Consider the following 24798-nt stretch of genomic DNA (forward strand, 5'->3'; position numbering starts at 1 on the left):
AAAAACAATCTAAGAGGATGGGGCCTCGTAACCTGGAACTGTAATTGGACGATTGACCCCAATATGTAAATGGACCAAAACTTATAAAAGTGTGAAAATTTGTGACTGGTTGTCCACCTTGCATCTGTCTTGGGTCTATCTCGGTTCCATCTGGGCTCTTGTACTGTGCAAGGTGTATCCTTTGAAGGTCTTTTAATAAATACCTACTTTATTCCTTTAGCTCTGTCTAGCCTCTGTTCCAGGTCACCCTCTTTAGGCATCACAATAATCAAAATTATTGAAAAAAGTTCATTAACATTATTATGAAACCTGTGTACACTGTTTTGGGGAAAAAGATTCATTAAACATGTACTTTTTGCCTCTTTCAGCCAAAGTGCAGCCAGGGCTAATCTTCAGTAACATTAAGAGCCACCGTACTGCAAAAAGAGTGGGGCTTGTGTCAAGCCTGGATTTTCTGTAATGTTAACCAGAGTGGCCATGCTCTCATAGGCCACTTGACTCTACAGCATGCTATGCTGGTACCAGTGGCACAAGAAACAAGCAAGCAGTCCAGCAAAGACGTTGCCATCTAACTCTTTTCCAAGCCTTTCAATTACTTATTTTCTTTCTCTTGTTTCAGGATGACTGAAAGCCATTAGTGAATTTTTTTTCAAGCTTCTTAGCTGCCATACAGTGAATGACCATTCAGGGTTAAGCAGTTGAAACAAACATTAAAGCCAGCTTTCTGATCACTTACCTTATTCCCACTTTGAGCATATGTTATTTTGCAAGATACACATCAGTGGAAAAGCTGGGTCAGCAGATCAGCAGTGATGGAAATGTTGGATTTGATTGTGGGCATATGAGCAGACCCACAGGGTTCTCAACAGTAGTTGTATTGTAATCACATTAGAGAATTTCTTGATACTTCAGGCCTGCATTTAATCACAGCAGTTGCGGGTAACTCCTTCACGAAGTTTCTTTTAGGCTTCAAAGCTGAGATGAAGAAAGGTCAGAGGTGACATCTTTCTTTGCATCTATAAAGCAACCTGTTAAGTTTTCTACCAATTCAGGCCAGGAAGACCTAGCGCACTCACCTATGCCCAAGGAACTATACAGATGCTTCAACTGTCCTCAGAACAGATTACAGACATAAATTCCTATAAAAAAATAAAATATTTAAAATGCCTTAACTTTGCACTTTCAATTAATTATGATTATATCCTCTCATTAATAGTTGAGAGTTTAATATGTGCATTCAGCAGCTTAATAAAAAGTTTGTTGTGCCACTAAACTTAAATCCAGGCTCTCCTTTTTTGCAGTGAACCAAATTTAGACACCACATCCAAATCCAGAAAGTTGTATTTCCCAGTATAAGCATTTAAATCTGCACAATGAAACAGCGCAATTTTTTTCCTACATAAAAATCATCATGCCTTACAGACCTTTCAGAGCAGAAGAAAGGCTTCCTTGGCGGGGATTGAACACATTAATTAGCATTTAAATATTTGTACTTAAATACCCCAAAATGTATTCAGGTAGTCTGTTGAATAGAATGTATTAACAGTAAGCATAACAAAACATGTTAAATATTAAAGACTTTCTGGATAATCTTCTGTGTGCCAGGAGGAAGGATTAGGGCTAATTTAAGGGTGGACATCCTCATCCATGGTGGACCTGGATGTTGTTGTCTCTGCAAAGAATGCTGGTAAAAGGATTGTGCTTCATACAGATGGATTTTCTAGGTACTCAATTGAAATCTTTCCTGTTAAATTTGGAGATTATTCCTGTATTGCTCTCAAAAATTTGATTCAGGACTGGGTTAATCAAAATGCTAAGCATCACTAAAATATGAGTGTGCAAACTCCCAACAATAATCACTTTTTCTGTATGTCTGGAGAGCAAAAATATGTCTGTCTAGAGTTCCTCAATCATCTTTATATTTCCCATATTGCGAAGATTTCTTAGTACTGACGGTTTGGGGTTCTTTCCTTTCATTGAGCTTACTTTTTGTTTCAGTTGAAAATGCCATTAAAAGTAACAAATGTTTCTTTGTTTTTTGTTGTTTTTTTTTCATCCCACACAGTGTGAAAGGAGCAGATGCTGGGAACGTGATCAGACTATTTGTTCCAGATATTGGGATGTTCATTGCTAGTCTGACAATATGGCTCGTCTGCCGCAACGTGTTTCAGAAGCCAGTGAGTGAGGATGCAGCACAGTGCAACACGCAGTTTGAAAATGAGGAGATGGTATCAAATACACATTTTTATCTGTATGGCTTTTAGTGATCTTTGACATTCCTGTGTTCTGAAATGCTGTGTGCTGAGTGCTGGCTATGTTAAGTAGTAACCTTTCTTTCAGGAAATGAAGTAATTTGTTTTAAAGTGGAAAAATATAAAGTTATTACATTGAGAAAACAAAGCAGAATATGAAAAGTGGTAGATATGCTATAGGATTTTTCAAATAATGTTGAGTTAAGAAACAATCATGACAGTCCATCATAAGTTGTTCTTCACCAGAGCTTCTGGCTGAATCTGACAAGGTTGTTCTGCTACATACAGTACTCAGTTTCTTGGATAGTGTTCCTATTTCCAAATTTCTTACCCAAGTATGACAGCAGCAGCTGAGTGATTATCAGAAATTACTCTTAAAGAATGGAAGAAAGACTGTGTGTTAAGTTCATGGAAGGAGTTGTCTAAAACTTTGGTCATACTGAGTGTGATTGAGAATGATTTAGGGGAATTGCTTAGCTGGAAGTGTTGATGTGTTTCCTCTATCTTTTACTAGTGGGGAGAAGAGTAGCAGAGATACTGAATGCAAAAAAATCCACAGAAAGAGAAAAACAATTTTGTAATATAAAAAGGCACAGTGGGAATTTGGGCCAGGGTGCAGAGAAATTTGTACTGCTAATCTTAACATTTTTTTATCAGACTGTCTAGATTTTCTGTCTTCTTTTACAGATAGGTGGAATGTTCTTTCTTTACTCTCAAAACACCATTTTTAGGAGAGACAATTTCAACTTGCTCATTTCAAATAAAAATTGAACTTTGAAGTGAGTGAAATATTTAGGGGGGATCAGTTGCCAATTTTGGTGCCACTATATAGAGTAAAAAGAGGCCTCTCTGCATGTTGCCATGTTGTCTGGATTGTGGCAGTGCCAGAAGCTGGTCAAATTTCTAGCACATGAGTGATCAATATCAGGACTGTGCTTTATACTCAGTTGCAGTTGGAATTCTTATGGGCTCTTCTGGCAGCTGAGGATTGCCTGAAGGTTGCAGCTTTTTAACTGCACATTGGAGGATATGTAGGGTTTGGTTTGATGTGCATATGCAAAGCTTTGTGTCTCCTGGAACATGGTTTTATCAGCTTTAAATCTGCTTTATCGCTGAAGCTGTGCAAAATGGATTTTGCAGCAGGCTAGAACCTTGGGTTATACCCAGAAAAGGAAAGAAGTGTGGCTTATTAGCATGGTTTGTGTTCAGTTTTCCTCTTAAACGAGTTTTATTTCACCAAAGTGAGCTCCAACAGACTTCTTTGGTGCTCTTGATCTTCTGAAGAGAAAGTATTCACAAGCACAAAGCAGGAGTAATCTGGTGGTAGAAACTCAGAAGAAAGATGGGCATAGTTTCGTTCCTCTGAAACGAGATGATGATGTTTAGATATTCACTTTTTCTTCGGTTCAGAGGTGAACCTGAGCCTGGGGTCTGCGTCAAAGGGAGCTCGGTGTCCTGGGGAGGATGGGTGCTGGCTTCCAGGCAGGGTTCAATAATCATTTCCCTCCAGTGCAAGGAAAAACCTGAACTAGCAAACACTAATTGCATAGCACAGAGTGTAGCTTTATATCGGGCTGGTCCTGGACTGGCTACCTCAATGCCAAGGCAAGAGTACGCCATAAGGGAAGAAGGAGGGAGAGAAGAAAACTCTGACTGCAAAGAAATATGAATACTGTGCAAATAGAAATATGTGTAAATATCTTTTTTCCCTCCACATCAAAAAACCCAATGAATATTATTTATGTTCTGTAAACTCCATGTATTGCAGAATATTTAGTGAGCATAGCAGCTGTGTTTAGATTTAGTGACACCCAAAACTCTATCAGAGGCATTTTATAAAAAAGGGATAATATTTTCTGTTATGTAAGGGGATCCCAAATACTTTAAGGAATTCTGCTCTTCACAGCCAAAACGATGAGTCTGTATCAGAGTAATCTGCTAGCTTTATAAAGATTGATTGAAATGGAGAATGGAAGATCAACATGTTTTTCCAAACTTCAGTTTTCTCTTCCTAGGTGTCTGCACATAACTTCCTTTAATAATTTCTGCTAGTTAGGAGGAGGAGGCAGAAGCAGCTGAATGTGCAAGGAATATGTATTTGGCAGGACTGACTGAAAGGAACCTAATGCATATGCAGATCAGGCTACTGAGTGTCTGAATTTGGGAGAATGTTGACATGGTCAAAAATGAGTCCAAACTCTGTGGGTTTCACATAATTTTCAAGTCTTTCTTGGTAGAGTACACTGGAAAAGGGACAACTTAGTAACTGACCAGTTTTTTGAATTCTGCATAAGCTGACTGATCCCTGTAGTTCTATGTTGGTGCAGCTCGTTACTGATGCTGTAACTCCATTGAATTAGAAAATACAAAACTGAGTTGCAGCAACAACTGTCTGACAAAAAGACACTTTAGAAAAAATGCTGAGATTGGGATTGTACCTCCAAGGGAAATAGTCCTGGGTTTGTCAACCCAGTCCTGTAGGTTATTCTGGAGGTGAAGAGTGGCTGCTGAGAGTTCCTGCCACCAGCCCTCAGAAATCTGTGGTAGGAGATTTTAAGATTGCATCAGCTGATTTAAACAGCCTTAGCAGAGCCTTTAGACAGGTAACTTTTGAGGCTGATAGAAGCCTAGTCACAGATGGTTCTGTAAATCGAGTACTTCCAAGCCAAATCAGTGTCTTGAAGATTTATCTTTTTGTATTAAATTATTTACAGTAAATGATTCCCAGACCTCTTTGCTTTGTAGGAGAGTAAAATACTTTCAAAGTAGGATTAATTAAAAAAAAAAAATAAAGGTTAATCTATTTGATCTATTTGCTCCCTCCAGCATTTCTGTTAAATAATTGGTTTGATACTGCTATAATTAACCTTTTCAAAGGACTGTGTGAGCCCATCACATTTCTGTTGATATATGGACATGTTGTAAAAATGCCTCCAGTTGAGCAGAAGTGTGTGTGCTGTATTTTGGCATGGCAGTAGCCTCAAGAAACCAGCCATGATGGATCAGATTGCTTGTGGATTGAGATGCAATTCAAAACAAGAAGAAGTATCAGAATCCAAATTAAGAACAACAAGGATTTGTTGAAAAATGGATGTCTTTCTCCATTACACTGCATCTAACTTTAAGGGAAACAGATCTCCATCAGAAAAGTTTATTCTACAGAACAGAACTGGGGAGGAGGCTCTGAGGCAGTGAGACTCTCAATTATTTGTAAGTAATGCTATCCCAGGAATAAGCAAAGAGTGTGGTTTTAATTAACAGTGAGTCATGGAGTAGGAAGGTCTGCCAGATACCAGGCTGCAGTCCAACTCATTACCACCCCTAAATGGTTGCACACTTGGAGCAAACGTGTCTGCAGGCCCTTTTTATTAGAGCCCAGAAAATTTAAAGCAGGTGAATTCAGCTGGAGACAGGCCTGGGTTGCAAATGCCGAAAAGCACAATGCCAGTCACAAGGTGTGAAAGGTGGAAGAAAATAAGAAACAACAGTCAACTCCCAGCTGCAGCTGAAAGTACAACATTTTTGATTTGGAGCAGATGGTGGTTTATATGCCAAAATGCAAATACAGTATATACTGTCTGATAGGTATTAGAAAGCAAGTAACCTTTTCTTGAGACTGTGGATGAATTGCTTAATGTTTTAAGTGACAATGGCAGGAAGGAAAACCCTTCTGCAATTGCACAATTAAACTTTAGAAGAGGTGTTGATCTTACTTGAAAAAAAAAGCCTGCACTTGCTGCCTTGCCCATTGAAGCTCATTTCTCATGCATGTTGTCCTAGAAAGCAAAGAGGACCATTAGGTCCTTACTTGTCTCAATCTGGGGTAAGCTTGATCCCAAAGCTTCCACCCATTCTCTTTTCTACAGCAGTCAGACATTTGTTTGGGATCTCAAAAGAGAAAAAAAAAAGGGAAAAAAAAGAAATTGAGGATTTTTTTTTTTTAATAAACTAAAGTTTGAGAAGAATATGAGGAGAGCTTGGCCTGGAGTCAAGATACTGGACTGGAATCAAGAGGACCATCATGGTTCTCACTTTGGCCACAAACTTGGTATGTGTCCTCAAGTCTATTACTTCATCTGTCTCTTGGCTCCTGTGTCCCTGGGCACACAGAAGCATAAAAATTGGTTCCCCAGCTTTGTCTGTCTAAACAGTGACAGGCTATTTGTCTTCTGCATACATGGAGCATGTAGTGCATTGAGAGCTCTCACTTGCTCCTGGTCCCCATACGTAACTGTAGTACATTCCATACAGGACAGAACAGACAGGCTCTGAGAACTGCCCACATTCCATGCCTTGTCCAAGGACTTTCTAGAATAGGAATTACACTTTTAGACCAGTATCCTTATCCTGAAAGTAGCTGGTACCTGCTGGATAAGGATAACAGCAAATAAGAAAATACCCTTCTGCAATGTAACAGTTTATCCTGATCTCTTCTAGTGTGAGAATGACTTTAATCCTAAAGCATGTGGTTTCAAATCCCTTCCAAAAAAGGTTGTTTATTATTATAGCTACTCTGAATAATCTTGTTAAACATATAATTACCCCAACTCTTTTAAAACCTCATTCATTTCTGGACTTTAGTGGTATCATGAAGCAAGGACTTTCACGATTTAGTAAGTGCTCTTTGATTTTATTTTGAGTTTAACACTATTTAATTTTATGGAAGGTCCCTTGTATTACATGTAATCAATTAGAGTGAGATGGTGTAAGGAAAATCAAATGTATTTATTATCTTCTATATTTGACCTTTATAGGCTAAGCAATCTCTGGGTTTTTTTTTAAATTTCTTTTGTAATTTTAATTATTTTTTTTTCTGGACAAACTATAGTTCTACAATATTCTTTTGAGATACAGAGATTATAAGTTCCTCAGCATTTCAGGGAAGGTCTTACCATTGATTTAAATTATAATATTATGACATTGATTATCAGGTTCAAAGATTTTAGGGTTGAGAAATTCTACCAGCATATCACCTACCTGAATGTCCTGCACAAGTGAACAGCTCTGAGAAAGGTCTGATGTCCCAGTCTTTGTAGTTGCATTTTTATTGCCTTCAGATGTAACCTGCATTAAGCAGTTTACAGTGGTGCCCATGACCCTGTCTTCAGGACTATCCCATTTTTCTTGAAGCCTGTGATGGGTATTTTTCTCCTTAGATGATTTAGTGGTTTGTATGTCTTAATTTAATTAGATTTTACCAGTATCAAACCTTCACCTGACTTGACTAGTCGTCATTGACATGGGATGCTTTGGCCCTGATTTCTCTAAACATCTTCTTCCCATGTGCAGCTCCTCTTTCAATATTTGCTTCTCTTCTGAGATAGAAAATTGTTGCTATTGTGGAAAATATTATGGAAAAATAACTTCTTAGAGAGGGTTGGAATGATTTGGCTTCTTTAAACTTCCTGATGATGCCTCTATTATTTTTAATCTTTTTTCTTCTTGTTGCCCATATTAAGCATAGCACTAGCTTACTTTTTCTAATTGGTTAGAAATATTTCTCTGATTCTGACCTCTGGAGAACTGGTCAAACCTACTTGGTCTTTGTGTACTTTGAACATGGTATAAACAGGATTTTAAACTTTTTTTTCTGCAGTTTTAAGAGTAGATGAGGATCCCTTATCTCTTTGCTTGTGATGTTTGTAGTGGTGAAGTTTGCCAGACCTTACAAAGCTGCCTCCCTCGGTAACAATTCTAATGCATCTCATCTTAACAAGGGTCAAAAGTTTACAAGTTACATTAGCTCCTTGGTTTGATGCACATGTCTTTGGATAAGTCTTAACACAAATATGTGATTATACTACAGCAGACTGCGGCCACATGAGGTTACCAAAGGCTGTCAGCCTGCTGGCCAGGAAACTTCAGTGTGCACCTGTCCTCTTCTGGGCAGAAACATGACAGGATGCAATTCTTCCTGTGGCAGCTCTTCACTGGGGTTACTAATAGTTCTCCTTTCCAATTTTTGAGATACAGAGTTATTAACCAAGAGATTAAAATCCTGGAATACTACTGCCTTTGGACAGCCTAAGTGAGGAATAACACAGTAGAAGAAATCTCTTTGCTCACAGAAATCAGTCTGCTGTTACTGCTGACAGCTGTATCCCACAATTCCCTCTGGAAGGTAGAAAGCATCATCTTGAAAACAGGGCAGTTTTCCTTCATCCCATTGTTTCAGAAATGACCCTGTTCTGTAATTTTGCTTTTCTGGTGGTTGGAAAACATCTGATTTATATTTCACATATACTCACAGCTACCTTATAACCTTTCTAGCTCTTCTGCTTTTTTGCTTCAATATAATGTTTCCTTCTCTAGAATTAATTTCTCTGATAGATTGGGACAAAAAAATTATATCTTTCTTTAAGGTTGTTCTGCAAGACAGAAGACAAGTGACTTTAGATCCTGTTGAAGATTAGACATCACATTCTCCTATTCATCCCAGTAGTCTGAGGTTCTTCAGGGTGGTACTAGAGAAGTATCCAAGTCACTTTGGTTTGCAAATAACCACAGCACCACAGTTGAGCATTTACTTTCCTTCTTAGCAAGGTGCCTATTGGTACAGCAGATATATTTATTGGGCCAGGAATTACTCCATATAGGTGCTGTGCATACCTGCTCTAGCTCAGTTAACTGCATCATGCCTTGTAGTCGTAATCCAACTCTTCCTATTTCCTTTTCACTAAAAAAGAAGTGTTTAATTGTCTCAGACCAAACCACTAAACTTTGCCTGTGAGTTTCCCTCTCTTTTGCATCTGACTTCTGTGCTTGACAACCTTCTGCAGTCAAGATGTGAAACTGTATTTCAATATTGGCCCAGTGAGTCGTGTGCTGAAATCAGTGTTTGCTCAGGTGCTTTGGGTACTTTGGGAAGTGAAATAATCTCTGGTTCTCTCAGTACAATACCTATTGTATACAGGATTTAATGAGTTGCCTTCCTGTTATCCTGATTCAGAGCAGTACTTGTCTTTATTAATGTCTTTTCAATTTCCATTGACTCGCTAAATGCTTCTGTCCTTATGTGCTTCCAGTAAATAGCTGATCCCTTTTTTTTTTTGCAATGAGTTATTCTTTCCCACAGGAGATTTTACTGTGGAGGTGTATGTATGGTACTTATTACTGCAAACACACTGAAAGTTATTTCTGATCTACATCTATCTTTCTGTGTAGGCCTTTAACCCAAGCTTTAGCACATTTAAGATGTACCAGTGATAAAATTTTTCAGTGAGATCTATATGACTTAAAGTTAATTTATGATTTTCTTTCCAGTGATTCTGCTGAGTAATATAAATTATTAAAATAAACTACTTAAATTCCAAGATGCATCTATCTCATTAATGCCACAGCTTCCAAAATGTTCACTGCAGTCCCACACTTGATTAGTTCAGCTCATTTAGCAGGGCCTTCCCCTGAAGGCACAAAGATTCCTTTTTCTAACCCAGCTTGCAGCCTGCAAGGTTTGGGATACCCCTTTGTTTGGGTAGCCTGCTGCTCCCCTCTGTCTTTTTGTAGATTCCATGTACCTCACACAAAATGACCTTAAAGAAGATACTCTTGTTAAGCAGCCCCATCTCTGTAGGAATCAAGTTCAGGGATGTGTTGGAATCATTTATGTGGAAATGTTTGAATCTATTCTGTGGCAGGAAAAGCAAGGATATCCACTTCTCACATGCTGATGCTTTCAGAACAGTGTAGTTTTACACTTTCTTGCAAAATAGAAAATTCAATAAATGATTGTGTTAACATGGTTTAATATTGACCATAAGTTGAAAATACAGTCATTTATATCACATTAAGGGCTTGCAGTTCCTTTGATGGTAAAAGAAGGAGCAGTTCAGTTTCTTTGCCAGCTTTTTTGCTCACAGCTGGGTCTATCTAAGGAGTATTGTGTTATTTTGATTATTTTTTTCTATATTCCCTTACATATGTGTTGCATCTAAAAGGAAGTAAGTAATTAATTCTTCCTACTGCTGCAACTATCTTATATTTGAAGATAAAGGTTGAAGATCTTTTTTAAGGGGGAAAGAGAGTTTTTAGAGCAAACTTCATAGTAGGAATTCAGTCATGTTATGATAGGTTGAATGCAGTACCTAAGTGACTATGGAGGCAATTGAACTAAATGTGAGAGTAGAAAGAGTGCCAATTTCTATTGTTCTGCTGGTAAAATCGAATCAAATAGCTTTTCTCAGATAACTCCTAAACCAGGCTGCTCATTGCAGGTTTTTTTTTTTTTTTTAATGGAAAGTCCAGAAACCTGGGCCTTGTGGTTTTAACAGGCTTAGATTTGTAACAAATCATATCTTTGCTACTCTATCACAGGTATGGAATAAAAATCTCTGATTAGAGGTAAAGCAGTAGTTCTAGGTGGTGATATCTTGAGAGAATCACACTTTTACAGTGGCAGGGTCACCAGGATGGTTTGACTAGGAGTCCCAGGGCACACAAATATGGGGCAGCATGAAGACAATCCAGCCCCCTTGAGAGAATCTGGTGTGGCTATCAGCAGCAGGGGCTAGAAGTCTGTGTTGAGGTCTGGAACACTACAGCCAGAAAAGTGTAACATTCCCACTCTTCTCTATTTCCTGGTACTGGCTGGGAGTGTCAAAATACTGAAAAGAGGCTATTTGAACAACATTTATGAGCCAAGTACAAAGAAGAAGCACCTGAACCCCCACAGGACCTTACTCTTGTGAGCTTAGCAGTGCATGCTTGTGAGGTCCCAATAATTAATACAATGTATTCAGCAGGGTGGGAGTTATGAGACTTGCATCCCCTTAGGTGTAATAATTCTGGCTAATTAAATTTTCTTGCTGCCAGTATTTGAATTTTTGAAGGGTTTAATTTGTGTCCCCTCTAGAATTGAAAAATCAGTAAATGAGAAAATCTGTGTTTACAGACACAGTACTATTAAAAGTAGGTACAAAGCAAGGAGAGCTCTGAAGCAAAAATGGGGTTTAGGTTAGAGTTAAGACTTCCTGTTAGTAAATACATCTCTGAGGCTAGAGGATATCTCTGTGTAGTAGTGTTTATACTGTACCAGATGAAACATTTAAAAGTTGGATGTTGAAAAAGCAGCTCCCAAAGTAGCTAATGGACATTCTGGCCCTGGCCACAATAGCAGCTGCCATAGCTGCCACAGGAGCTGTACTGTTTCCTTGCCTGTTCTCCATCTCAATTTGGCAGTTTAAAAAAGTGTTGTACAATAAATACTCCAGGGACTTCCACATGATTGCTAAAAAACCTAAACTGCATTTAGTTTGTTTATAAAAAGTCCTGGGGCCCTGCTCTGCAGAGCAAGGGTCATGGAAACACATGTTTATGGCTTCACAAATGCTCTATACTCCTTGAATGGAGAAGTTTATTTGATTTAATCAGCATCCACAGGGATCCTGTAATTGCATAATAGGTAATTTATTATGGAAGTAAAATTATTTTTCTAACTGTAGCCTATGTAACATGGGTTTGTACCTTTAGACTAATCCACATAGTAAAAAAGAGCTTTTCAAAGCAATCTGACTGAAGTAATGGTGTTCTGTGATGAGCGCATACTTGTATGGCTTTTTAATCATCAGAAAGTGTTAAAACAACAAGCACATTATCACCATATTGGATGTGAAAACTGTTCACTGTTTGCTTGCCTTCTGCAATTTAAGTGCTCAATGTGAGAAAATGGAAAGCCAGCCCAGATGATCCAGTTGGAGGGTGGTGAATATGAGAGCAGGGAGTCCAAAGTTTGTCTTTTCAACACACACGGGAACATGGCCTTCCATCTACTTCAGCAATGGAACACGGCCTTTCATCCTGGATACTGAATTAAAAACAGATATGTTTGTTTTGTAAAAAAAAGACAGCAAAATCAAACCTAGAGCTGTTTAACTCCAATAGTCTTTGCAGACATAACCATCAACTCTGTCATGAAACCAGGCAATTCTTGCACAGCCATATCATTGATAATTCTGGCTGTCCTGAAAAGCTGCAAACCAACACGTATCTGTTCTGAAAAAGCTTCTGGGACTCCATGTGGTGTTTTTTATTGATGATCCCATTTGCCAGCTTGTATTAAACTGAGGAGAGCATTGAAGAACACCAACTCTAACAGACTTTTGTAGTTTTAGAGGGAAAGCTTGGGAAATCAGTTTGGTATTTCCTGAGGTTCAGACCGCTGAAGTTTTCTTTCCAACATCTGATGACCTCAGTAACACCAGAAGTAGGTTATTCTGCATTTCCTGTGAATGTTTGTGACATCTTAATTTTCTTGCTGAACTTGGAATTCATATTTTCATGTCTAAATAAAAGCTAAAAACTAAGGAACGTTAACTTCTTTGGTAACTCATGGACATTGAAGCTTTTAGCTGTGCTTAAAGTGTATAAGCCTCAGTTCATGGAAACTTCAGACCATGGTCTCCTTCTAAGCTTCAGTTATATCTTGGTCCATTGAAATATCCTCTTCCCTAGTGCTTCTCCCTGGGTGTGCTGTGTCATACATGTCAGGACTAGATTATTAATGCTTAACTCTCAAGGCAAAATGTAGCCTAAATGTTCTTTAGATCAATGAAGCAAGATTAAATAGCCTTAAAATTAAAAAAAAATTATGATCCTAGTTTTGACATAAAATCCAAAGATTTATTATGAGAAGATTTTAAAGTGTGAATTTGGGCATTTGGCACCTGAGGTTAGGAAAGCAGGTAGGGATGAGAGACAGAAAAGTATATCTTTCACTGGGATGTTTTGTGTGGTTTCCTTACTTCCGTGTCCTCCTTTTTATTTTATTATTTGAAGGTATTGTGTGTTTTCCTCCAATTTATACCTAAAAATATTTTTATTACTTTCATTTTCCCCACAAAAACATTTTCTTCTTTTTTGGAGAATATTTTAATATTGTCTTTTGTGACTCTTCAGACTTTTATTTCCTGTTCCTGCCTATGTATATTCATAGCAATCAGCAATTTTAAACTGTAATAAATATATGAATCCTGTCTTCATGTCTAACATAGTATTCAAAGACAGATGAATACTGATGGCCTTCCATTAAATAATTTATTTATTTTTATTCCTATATACTTTTAGAGTGTATATTTTAATGTGTATTGTCTTCAGCAAGCTAAAGAAACAAGGGTCTCCTTCACACAAATCTATGTTTAGGAAGTGTGCAATTTCAAAATCTTTAAATGTCCACCAGTCTCATTCCCCTTCTTTGGAATATGAATGTTATTGAAGTTTCACTGTTCACTAGTTATGTTAAGCTCAAGGCACAGAGCACTAGAACCAGACCAGGAAAAGCAGGATTGGACTCAAAAGGGCTAGATGAAGAACATGTTAATCTAGTATTTGTAACACAAGCAAAAAGGATCATTATGTTTGCCCTTTGTTAACTTTCTCACTGAAACAGCTCTGGCAGAAGTTAGGGCAGAAAGTATTGCTGTGCCTACTCTCAGCATTCTTTATGAATATGTAATGTTTCCTATCCTTGGGATAGGAGCTCAGATATGAGCAGCAGGGATGAACAGACAGAATGCCTCTTTGTGATGCATGTCTTGAAATGTGATGGCTGGATGTTTGGGCTGCCATCTCCCTATTATTTTGCATAAAGAGCTAATAATTTATATTTTGAGAGCTGTATGGGTGAATGGTGACAATAAGAAAGCAATTAAAATTCTACTATACCCCATGTAAAATATCTATTGGTAGTGAAATAGCTGGATAAGTCCAAAAGAAATGTAGATTTCCCAGATCAGCCCTCTGTATTTATTACATATTTTGTTGTCTGTAAAATAGAGATTTTTTTAGAACAAGCAGGTTTGTTTGCTTGTTTGTTTTCCTGGGAATTCACAACAATGTTAATGATCTGAAGAGGAGAAAGCTACAACAAACTTAGAGGTGAAATGAAGGCATCTACAGGGAATTTTGTTCTTTTGGGAATTCACATAATGTAATGGTACAGAAGAATTTGGTTAAGTATGTTGAGAGTTCATCTATTCCTACTGCAATCTGATCTGTCAGTGTGATATTTTTTCTGCCAAAGGTCACCTATACATATAAAACTGCTATTCTGATAAAAAATACTAATAATCTCTCTTTTTTAATCTCTCTTTTTTAATTTCACACACAGAGATATGGTTTGGCCAGAGCTAGTGTTACCTAATACAAGTCTAAATTACTGCCAAAAAAGCTATTCTATATTACACCAAATCAGAACCTGGCTAAAAACTCTTACTTTTTTTTTTTTTTTTAATATGCCCCTACATTTCCATGAATGCCTAATTTTTCCATAAATTGTATCTTTGTGTGGGCCTCTTGCTAATCCTGCAGATTCTCACCGTGGGTTGATGATTTAGTCTGCATCAATCAATGGTTGTATATGTCTTCTGGTCTCCAAGATACGATGGAGACTTGATTGTGAAGACCACTGCCAAATCCTAACTACTCAAGTATGATGGGCCTTTCCATGTTTCCTTCTTTTCTTTTTTCCATTGCGTAGTTCTAAGTCACGGGTCTCATTACTCCTGCTAAATTTTTGTAGATCACTCAAGATTTCACTACGTCTCTCTTGCTCACATCAGTTGATCTCCGCATTTCTCATTCTCTCCCAAGCCTCTGCTTAGTCTATTTTTTCTCTCCCAAGCTACCCTTTAGTCACCAATGAGTTATCTGTCCATTCGTTTCAGCCCTTGTTGCCCTGTTCCAGATCATGCCTACTTGCTCTGTTCTCGGTTTTGCATATTGAAAAAGAGTTGATGAAAAATGGGTTTGGAAAGTGAGAACCATTGAGCAATAACAACCCAGGGATTGCCATTTTTGGAGCTTGTAACTGAAACCTTTGAGGCAAAGAGGAGTTTGCCTCAAAAGATATTAGATAGCAAGATGTTTATCTTTCTAAGAATGCTGAACCAATCAAACCAAATATCATGTGTAAATGAACAACCAGCCTTTCCCAGAGACCACCTTTAACAACTTTTTCTTTTGACACAATTCTGAGGTGGGAGCCATTAATGTATACATCTCTAGCATTAGTACCTCTTTCTTAGGTCTCACTACTTGGCATAGTCAAAGATTGTAAGAAGACTTCATTGTTAAATAATGTGTGGGTTTTAATTTCAAATTCCTTTGTCTCTCTCTCTGTGTTTTTGCATTCTATTTTTCTTTCCTTCCTTCTCCTTTAGGCTGTAAGAGAAAAATTAGAGCCAGATGATCCTTTGATGTATGAAGAAGATCTGGATGACGACGACTGTGGAGAAGCAGAATTTGAGGAGACCATGAAATTAAAACTGCTGCGTAGAATTGCCTTTCTAGCATCCAAACTGAGGGAGTTTATTGGCAATATGATAATCACCACTGGAAAAGTTGTTGTTACAATTTTACTTGGTTCAGCAGGTTGGTGTATTTGAAAAATTTCCTCAGGAGCCCATTAGATTCTGCATTTAACAAATGAGTTTTCAGCACTTTGGCACCTGCGGGAATAACAATGGAAATTTTTAAGGGAAAAGAAATTGCTGCTGATTTTATTAAATTAACTCTTTGGCAAGTGTTGGAATATGCTGAGTTGCTTAATTCTTTTGTGCTTAATTCTGTGTGGCAATGTCATTCTGTTTAGGATTTTTACAATTGCTCTTATAACCAAATGGTGAATAGGGAGCATATTGTAAATGATTATATATATTGAGTGTGCGTATGTGTATCTATACACACACACATATAAATATTCATTTATATTAAAATGAAGTCATAGATTTGGTTTCATCACTTCTAAGTGTAAAAAACTGTATTCACATAGCCTTTAAAAAAATGTTGTTTGACCATGTAGTGTGTAAAAGGAGTGATAAGCAGACTTCCAGTTGTTTTGGTTTTTTTTTAATTAGTTGGTAAGAGTAGTTGCTTTGATGTTATATAGCCTACTTTTCTATAGGACATTTGATTTAATACCACATAATCAGCTACAGCCAGAACAGAAGGGTACAAAATTACTCTAGGTTGTAACTACTTAATTAAAAATTAGATCATGGAATTGTAGATTGGCATTTATCTTCCAACTCATGTTTGAATGGAGTGATACTTATAAACATTGCAACTTAATATTAAAGTTGTCAGTATATGAAGTATCAAACAACAGTACAAAAAAGTTTGTTGAATGATGAGAATTGGAGGTGTGACCATTATAGTAAGGCAGGTTCCCTCATTAAGGCAAGATTGCTAAACAGCCTTACATGTAGCCAAATAGAAAGTAATAAATCTAAAAGGAGAAAAAAAATGTGGGCTACCATAGCCCCTGACTCCAGGGAAGGGAGATGTCATTTAAAAACCCAAATTAACAAAACCAAAAAGCCTCTCTGCATAGGTGAACATCTTCCATGTTCAAGGGGAAGCAGAAGGATTGTGCAGCAGTGGCAGGGGGCAGTTTCTTCTGAATGGCAATGGATGTCTTGCCTGTGGAGCTCTAACACAAGCCAAGAAGTGGGAGGTGTTCAGAGTAGAGTTACAAAAATGCTTGAGGTCTGAGAAGCCTCCACTCCAGAGAGAGACCTTGAGCTTTATAAGTTAAATACTTCCTTACTTACCACGCCAAAAGAAGATGAAGGGTGACTTGACTGCAGCCCAAAAGAACTGACAAAGATACAAAGTTTTTCCATTTTTTAAGGTCTCTCATCTAGTATAGAATAGAAATAAATTCTAGACCAGAAATAAATTTTGTATTTTCACAGTCAGAGTAACTGGCAATAATAAATAACTTATTTTAGGATATCATGTATTCTCATTCTCCAAAAGTGTTGGAAATAAAGACAAAATGTCTCTTTGTAAGAAGAAAAGAAATAGTCACAACTTTGAAGCAGAAATTGTTGGGTGAAGTTTTACAGAACTATAAATGAAAGCTTAAAGAAAGATGTGATGAGAAGCTCAGGCACATGACTGGATATGAGTCCTTACAGTGCCTGGACTCAGCTCAGCTCAAGACCAACCCTGGGAGTGCTGCTCCCTAAAGACACGTCAAGCCAGCGCCTGGTGAGGGGCAGGGCCAGCAGGCACACTGGAGCTATGGGCCACCAGGAGCCTGCAGGTCTGTCCTGAGGAAGGCGACTCCTAGACATCTACTATTTAAAAAGCTTAAAAGTAAATTTAGGCAGGGGCCCCTGCTAGCTCTGGCACTGTCGCTTCAGAGAATCCACTGGGCTGCTGTGCTGGCTGCAAGCTCTTACATAATTTTCTCATGGTTGCCACTTAGACATGAATTCTTTTCTGCTTCCTATCTTATTTTTGCAGGCTTCCAGAAGAGCACAGAGTCCCCTTCACCAGTTGGATATTTTCTCAAGTCAGCTCAGCTGACTTGAGAAATACTCAAGTATATTTCATACTCAGCTACCTGCACAAAAGTAAAAACAATACATGTGTATGACAGCAGAGTCTTTGTCATATGTAAATTACACATTTCTAGGAGTTAGCAATTTTTAAGAACTCAAAAATTTACTGATTATTCTGTAGAATTTATGTAAATATCTGTGTTTGGATATATGAATCAGAGTCTGGTTTTTTTTAATATGTCAAGGTATTTTAATATCTGTATGAGAAGGCTTTTCACTGTTCATCCATCATGCCACTTTAGCACCTTATACTCAAAAGTCATGCACTGGTGGTCTCAGTCAGTATTAGCTGCCCTTGCAGCCACCTTTTGTTTTTCTCCATGCTTTATGAAACATCTTTACATAGAGAAAAATTCCACCTCAGAGGAAAGTCTGGAAAGTGATTGTGTTCTAAGTGCTGAGATATGGCATCAGTGAATTGAACAATTAAAACAAAAAAAAAAAAATTCTTCTCTTCTAGTCTCAAAGTTAATAGCAGTCTTTAGAGCTAATTGTAATAATTAGCAAAGAACTAATTGGATCAAATTAATTGGATCTTGTCAAATTAAAGTTTTAACAAATGCCAGTATTTTCCACACTTCTCCGACGCTCCATGGTTTTGTTTTTACAGGTATGATGGTGCCATCTTTGACCTCAGCTGTGTATTTCTTTGTGTTTTTGGGCCTGTGCACATGGTGGTCCTGTTGCCAAGCATTTGATCCGCTGATATTCAGCTGTCTATGTGTATTAATGGCTATATTCAGTGCGGGACACTTGATTGGACTTTATCTGTACCAGCTACAGTTCTTTCAAGAGGTTGTTCCACCAAAAGATTTCTATGCCAGGTGAGAGAAATTCCTTTTCTATTTATTGCGGGCACATGATGCAATGCTCTGTTATCACATGTGGATGCAAATGATCTTCCACAGAATGCTTTAACAAATTTTACACATATCTGCCTAGTCAGTCGTGGAAGAGTCAAATCTTTTCAGATGAAATGTTTTTGAATGATAGAGTGTTGAAAGTCCAGACTGGGTAATTGCAGGCAGAGAATTGGACCAAGCTGCGAGGGGAAGGTTACTTTTGGGTTTTTTGCTCAGTGTTCCTCAGATGTGAGTGTGAATGATTGGGCTAATGCAGGAAATAAAGGAAATAGATGGCAACATTGATACAAGGGGAAGTGTACAAATGCACGTTTGTTTTTTTGTAGAAGAAAATAAATTCTCTGTTGTCTAAGAAATTCTCTGTTGTCATAGGGTCTTAATTGGAGCAAAATGCTTTTGTGGTGCCATTCTTGTGTGCAGAGGCTGAGGGCTGTTGGGGTCCTTCATGTACTGTGCATATTAGGTTGATAATATAAAAATTCTCTCTGGTCACATAGAATCACATAGAACATGATGATATTCCTACCAACACCTACTTACCTTAAGTAAAATAGCAGCATTTCTAGTTCCCTGTGCAGTAAATATTGACTGGTGGTGATTTCACTGACCCTTTAATTTTCTACACATTGTAATCTAAAATAAGATAAAGTAATGGATGTATTTTTCTCATTACTATTTTTTTTCTGCTGGAGTATGATGACAAATTTGTTTTTATGGTATGTATTTTGAATTCTGTAGTAATCCTGACATTAAACTAAATGTGAACATTAATTTAATTTCTAGCAAACCTATTTTTCCTTTTAACTATTATAAGCTGAAGGTGAAAGGAAATTAGAGGTACTGTGGAGAATCAATTATTTATCTCTCAATGCACTATTTAAAGCAGTAAAATTGAGCTGTCTAGCTACAGTAGCTGTTACTTTAGTACTTATTTTGACATTTTATTTAATAGATGTGTGTTTTGTGATGTTGTAATTGGTGACTTGTGGAGTCTGATTGAAGGGCATAACATTACCTGAAAAATCAGAAAAACCTGCTTAGTTTAGGTTCTTTTGTGCCACCTAGAGGTCAAGGTAGGAGAATGGATGATTTCTAATGCCAAGAAGCTGAAATGCTCTCAACTTCCCTAAAACTTTTATATTACTTCCTCCGTGTATTAAGAAAATAAAAAGAGAATGGCTTCAAAATTCTCAGCTATTTGGCTTTGAGGTTATCCTCAGTTTTTACCAACAGACAGCATTAACATTTTCTCAAGGAGAAGAAATATATGCTTTATACAAATTAGCTACAATATGTGAGACTTTCTTCATATGCATAATTTGTGAGCTCCCTTTTTTGTCTTTAGTATTTTTTATATTAATTTTTAATTAATGTATTTTTTATTTATTTAAATTAATTTTGTCTTAATATAATTGTCTTGAGACAATTATCAAGACTTTGATAATATAGTACAATTATCAAGACATCGATAATGTAGTAATTTCTTTTGTAATTACGTGTAATAATTTCTTTTATTGTAAATAATGTCATTCTTTGTTTTATGATGAAATTTTGTTCAGTACAAATATGGCACTTTAAGTTAGTCATTAATTTTTGAAATTAAAAAAAATCAAGCTACTAGAAAGTTTCCTCTGCCTTGGTGTAGAAAAGAAAAGCACCTTCAGAGTTTGGGTTAAAAAAAAGTCCCAGCATTGGACTTCAGAGTATGTACTGACATGTTTGTAAACAAAAAAAATGATGTTATCTTCCTGTAGACTTTCTCTTGAACTGGCACTGTTGAGTATTCTGCCTTTCACACATGATTTCATGTGTAAAAGGCAGAGTACTCAACATCTGAAACCATGTGAGGGACTGATGTTCCAAATTATGTGGGAAATTGTGTTTGAATATACACAACAACCTATACACAATGTACACACAATGGCAGCAGCAGGAGCAGTATTCCTAGTTTCTTTATTTGCAGCTCTTTCTATTGTGGATCGACTTTGATCTGCTTTCAGGGAGATGTCTTTGAAGAACCTCAAGACAAATGTTATTAGAGCTTGGAAGTGAAAAGCTTAGTATGAGAAAAGGCCACTGAGGATTTTTAATTATTGAGTCAGGCTGATATTTAAAAAGTGGCTAGAGGAGGAAAAAAGAGATATGTGTTGGAATGCTGCAGAAAAAAATATTTTAGCATTTTGCATCCTCGAAGAAAATCAATACCTTGCTATTTTATGTACAATCTTGGTTTTAAGATGTGCTAAATATGCAGAGCTCCCATTAATACTAGTACACGACTTCTATAGGCAAATTATATGCCAAGAAAAGAATTTGATTCCCCAAATTCTTGCTACAAGAAGGACATTGAGGTGCAGAAGAATGCCCAGAGAAGGGCAACAAAACTGGTGAAAGAGTCTTATGAGGAATATCTGGGGGAACTGGAACTGTTCTGGAGAAGACACAGGGAGAATCCTGGAGAAGGCTCAGAGGTGACTTTGTTGGTCTCTAAAAGCAAGTTGTAGTGAGGCAGGGGTTGGTCTCTTCTCCTGAGTGAAAAGCATCAGGAAAAGAGGAAATGACCTCAAGTAGCACCAGGGGAGGTTTAGATTGGATATTAGGAGAACTTCCTGCACTGGAAGAATTGTGTGCCATAGGGAGAGTCTGCTCAGGAAAGAGGTTGAGTCACCATCCCTGGAGATGCTTAGAAGATCTGTAAACATGGGCAGTCAGGGACATGGTTTAGTGATAGATTTGGCAGTGTTTGTTTAATGGTTGGACTCAATGATCTTAGAGGTCTTTTCCAACCTAAATTATTCTGTGATTCTATATGAAAGAACAACTTTTATTTCTCTGTAAAATTTGAGAGCCCAATCACCAGAATAAGCTCTCCTGAATTTCAAGGGCAGATGTGAAAACTGCTCCCTTTGGCCTGCTGGTGGACATTTTTTTTCTCAGCAGAATGTAAGTCTGGTGTTTTAAAAAGCTCCTTTCTGGATTTGAGTTCTCAAGCTTACAAGAAATGTACAAGTGGTTTCTCTGATCAATAAATATGTGGGTTTTTTTCTCAATAGTAATGCATTCAGCTTGTCAGATTATCGATTGATTTCAGACTAAATAAAGTTAAACTACACCCAAACAAACCAGAAAATTCTCAAGTTAACAGTATTATTCAGCTAAGATTTGCATCATCCTTGAGCTGTTCCTTCCTTTCAAGAACTCTTCAACTCAAAATTCAGTATTTGTGATTGTAAGAAGTGACTGAATAATGTCACCAGAGGAAAGCAGTTTTCTTGGGAGGGATAACCTGATGTCTGGTGAATTTACATGTTTTGCCCTGAAACCTCATAGGATTGTGCAAAGTACTTGCCCCCCAAAAATAGGATACCGTGATAACATAGTCCTAAATACTTGCTAGAGTGATATTACTGAACATGGAGGTATTGATGTCCTACAAAGTTTCAAATCTGCTGCTGTGGCTGATTGCATCTGTGATGTGCAGGTAGAAGTGGCATAAACACAAACACGCTGAAATGCCACGGAGTGAGTGCTGGGATCTGCAGACTGAAACGTGTACAGTGCACCGAAAAGTCTGAATGTAGCTGGTATATCAGGGGTAGGCACACTTCCAGCAAATCAATATTGCAAATTGATGTAGTATCTCAAATATTGCAATATGCAAATATTGCAAAGATGGGAAAAAATAGCAAGAAGTATCCATTCGAAGCAAAATTCAGAAAGTATCATGTTTCTATCATAAAATTATTTTCACCCAAGTTAGTCAATGAGCTAAAATGACTTTAGAAATTAGGTACACAGTGTCACAGCCTGAAAAAATACACAGTAATATGTTCATAATTTTTCAGATTGCTGCCTCCTTTCTTCCTGATATTGTTTATTTTGGCAAAAGAATGTAACTGGGGAAAAGATAAGGCCTTGCCAACATGAAGAAATAGGATCACTGCAGTGGTATGAGGTTTGTCCTGAGTCAGTAGAATTATTCCTGTCCAAAACTGTGTTTATAAGCATATTAATTTAAGGATCCAGCAATCCAATGTAAATTAAAAGCTATGTGCTTTCCTATAGTTTAGGTCTGTCTTGCTTGTAGTTTTCAGGGAAGAAATGTTCCAAATAGTTTAGATACAACTGGCTTTATCTATAGAAAGCAGGTCCCTTACAAAATGAGGCAACCCTAAGAGTCTGGGTAGTGTTATCCACTTCACAGTGATACCTTCTTTCACACCTTCTTAAGTGAATTTGGAATTACACAACTGATTGCTTTGCTGCAATGTAAGTTGGGAAGTCTAGTCTAAGAATTTTGTTCAAGAGAAAATTATAATCTGAAATTTGTCTATAAATCTATTTGAGCAGGACTTTTTAAATAGGTTTTACAGTGACTAATAATAAGCCTACTTAAATTGCTCTTTTACTTTTGGATAAAAGATATCTGATACAGATGGTAGATTTAGGATATTCCATTTGTTTTCAGATTAATCTGAGAAGAGTCCAGTCCAAAATCCTTCGTCTGGACTTCCCTGGAAGCTTTGACACAGATTTAGATTTTGTAGTCCAAATACTCTGTTCAACCAGGGTTATAAATGCTTAAGCACTGTCTCAAAAATGTTCTTGGAGTTGTCAGATCAGGGTCAGATCAGATCCAGCTATAATATTTTTTCCTAAGTTAGACACTAAACTTGCAAATAAAATCCCATTAGGAGAGCAGATATTGCCAAAATAGTGAGATGTAGCTGATTGATTACCTCTGCAGGGCAAGGCACTGATCTCCTGCTCTGCTGCTGCTTTTGTATCTTCACTGGAGCCAAGAGGTGGGCAGCAGGTTCCACCTGCACTGCAGCCACTGCTAGTCCTTGCTGCAGACCGTCTTTGGCACTTGTCTTAAAGGCGACTCACCTCTGAGAGGCAGAATTTTCTTAACCTTGTAGGAAACTCTGAGGTTTTTGGGGTTGCCTTTTGACTTGGTCACAAGCCAGTGTTTGAAAAGATGGAGTATTTAAAGCTCATTTATATATCCTATACTGAGCTGCCCTTTGGCTGCAGTAGCTTTCATGCCTTCTGCCTGGTATTTTTAGGCACTTCTCACCATGGTACTGCAGCACCACTGCCAGGACAGAGGCCAGACCCTTGGATACTTGCCATGTAAAGACACTGCGCTCCACTTGTCTGTTTCCATCATCCTCTACCAGCAAAGGCACACTTTGCAGTTGCAGGGCATGCTCCAAAGCATACCAGGCCAGCCACCATGTTGGTTACCATGACCAGATTTGATTAGAGAGCCACAATTTCTCTCAGAGGAAGAGATGTTAGGTATTTGACCTTATTCTTACAGAAATTTGCAGCTGAGTTTCATACTAGCTCTATAGTGTACTACATTTTAGGATGTTTAATTCTACTTAGAATGTTTTAGCCTATAGGCTTTCTCAGAACTTCAGCTTCTTTATATTTGTTTAAAAAATCTTTTGGAAAGGAAGTGAATGATTCTGTTAACAGCTTAGAAATGCAAGTTCACTCTCCTGTTGACAAAAGACAATAATCGTCCTTGCTGTTATTATTATCTCTTTCTAAACTATGAGATGGCCTTATTTCGGCTCCCTTTATCATGCAAGGCTAGACGAGGAGAAAGCAAGAGAGGAAATAGTAAGTAGCAATTTGCCTGGAGAGCAGTCCTTCCCATCCCCATGGCATAGTTGTCAGCATTCACCATAACCACCCCACCCTCATCAAGTGCCAAATCTAGCCTTGGAATAAGCAAGCACAATTTATGCTACTGACATTGCACCCCAGGTGATTTACACCTGTCTTCCACTGGGCTTGAAAGGGGTGCAAACTGAGACGTGTAAGACCTTTTAAAAACAATGGTTTTCTGCATATGGGACAGACTGGTTTCCCAGTTGTGTTCTGCTACAGTGGTGAGCCTGCCACTGGTGAGATCCCTGGCAGGGGATGACCCTGGTCACATCAGGTTCCCATTAATGGGGAGAGGGGAGCCTTAACACTCCCAACAATGACCACACTGCATCTGAAAATTGAGTGTAAGCTGCAAACATAAAAATCAGCCATTGTCATGTGACATAATGTTGGTGAACTGCCTCTTCTTCCATGTCTCCTGCATGCTGACAGCTGTGTGTTGCACAGAGGCTCCTCTTCCTTGGATGCACTGAACTACTGAGGTGAGAGGGACAGAGGCAAGTGACAAAGATCTTAAAGCTGGTGATATTCTGTGATAAACTTGTCTGCTGATTCTGATTCAACTGAAATGGGCGTGCAATTGGTCTGATCATGTAGCCATCCCACTTTTGCACACTCTCAGGGAGCTTTGACTCTTGTGTGACCAGCACACCT

The 24798-nt window shown here is 37.8% G+C and overlaps 1 protein-coding gene across 13 annotated transcripts in view; it reads left to right on the plus strand.

Annotated features, from left to right (window-relative positions):
• The window catches only part of PIEZO2 (piezo type mechanosensitive ion channel component 2), a 284271-nt gene that overhangs the window by 151788 nt on the left and 107685 nt on the right, over positions 1-24798 (plus strand). For all 13 annotated transcript variants that reach the window (XM_077784376.2, XM_085571904.1, XM_085571903.1 and 10 more), the window contains exons 5-7: positions 2066-2228; positions 15407-15617; positions 18207-18420. In XM_077784376.2, the coding sequence (XP_077640502.2) occupies positions 2066-2228; positions 15407-15617; positions 18207-18420 (588 nt within the window). The remainder of the gene's footprint in view (positions 1-2065; positions 2229-15406; positions 15618-18206; positions 18421-24798) is intronic.

The sequence above is a fragment of the Lonchura striata genome, chromosome 2 (assembly GCF_050655825.1).
Source record: "Lonchura striata isolate lonStrDom1 chromosome 2, ASM5065582v1, whole genome shotgun sequence".
Taxonomy (NCBI): domain Eukaryota; kingdom Metazoa; phylum Chordata; class Aves; order Passeriformes; family Estrildidae; genus Lonchura; species Lonchura striata.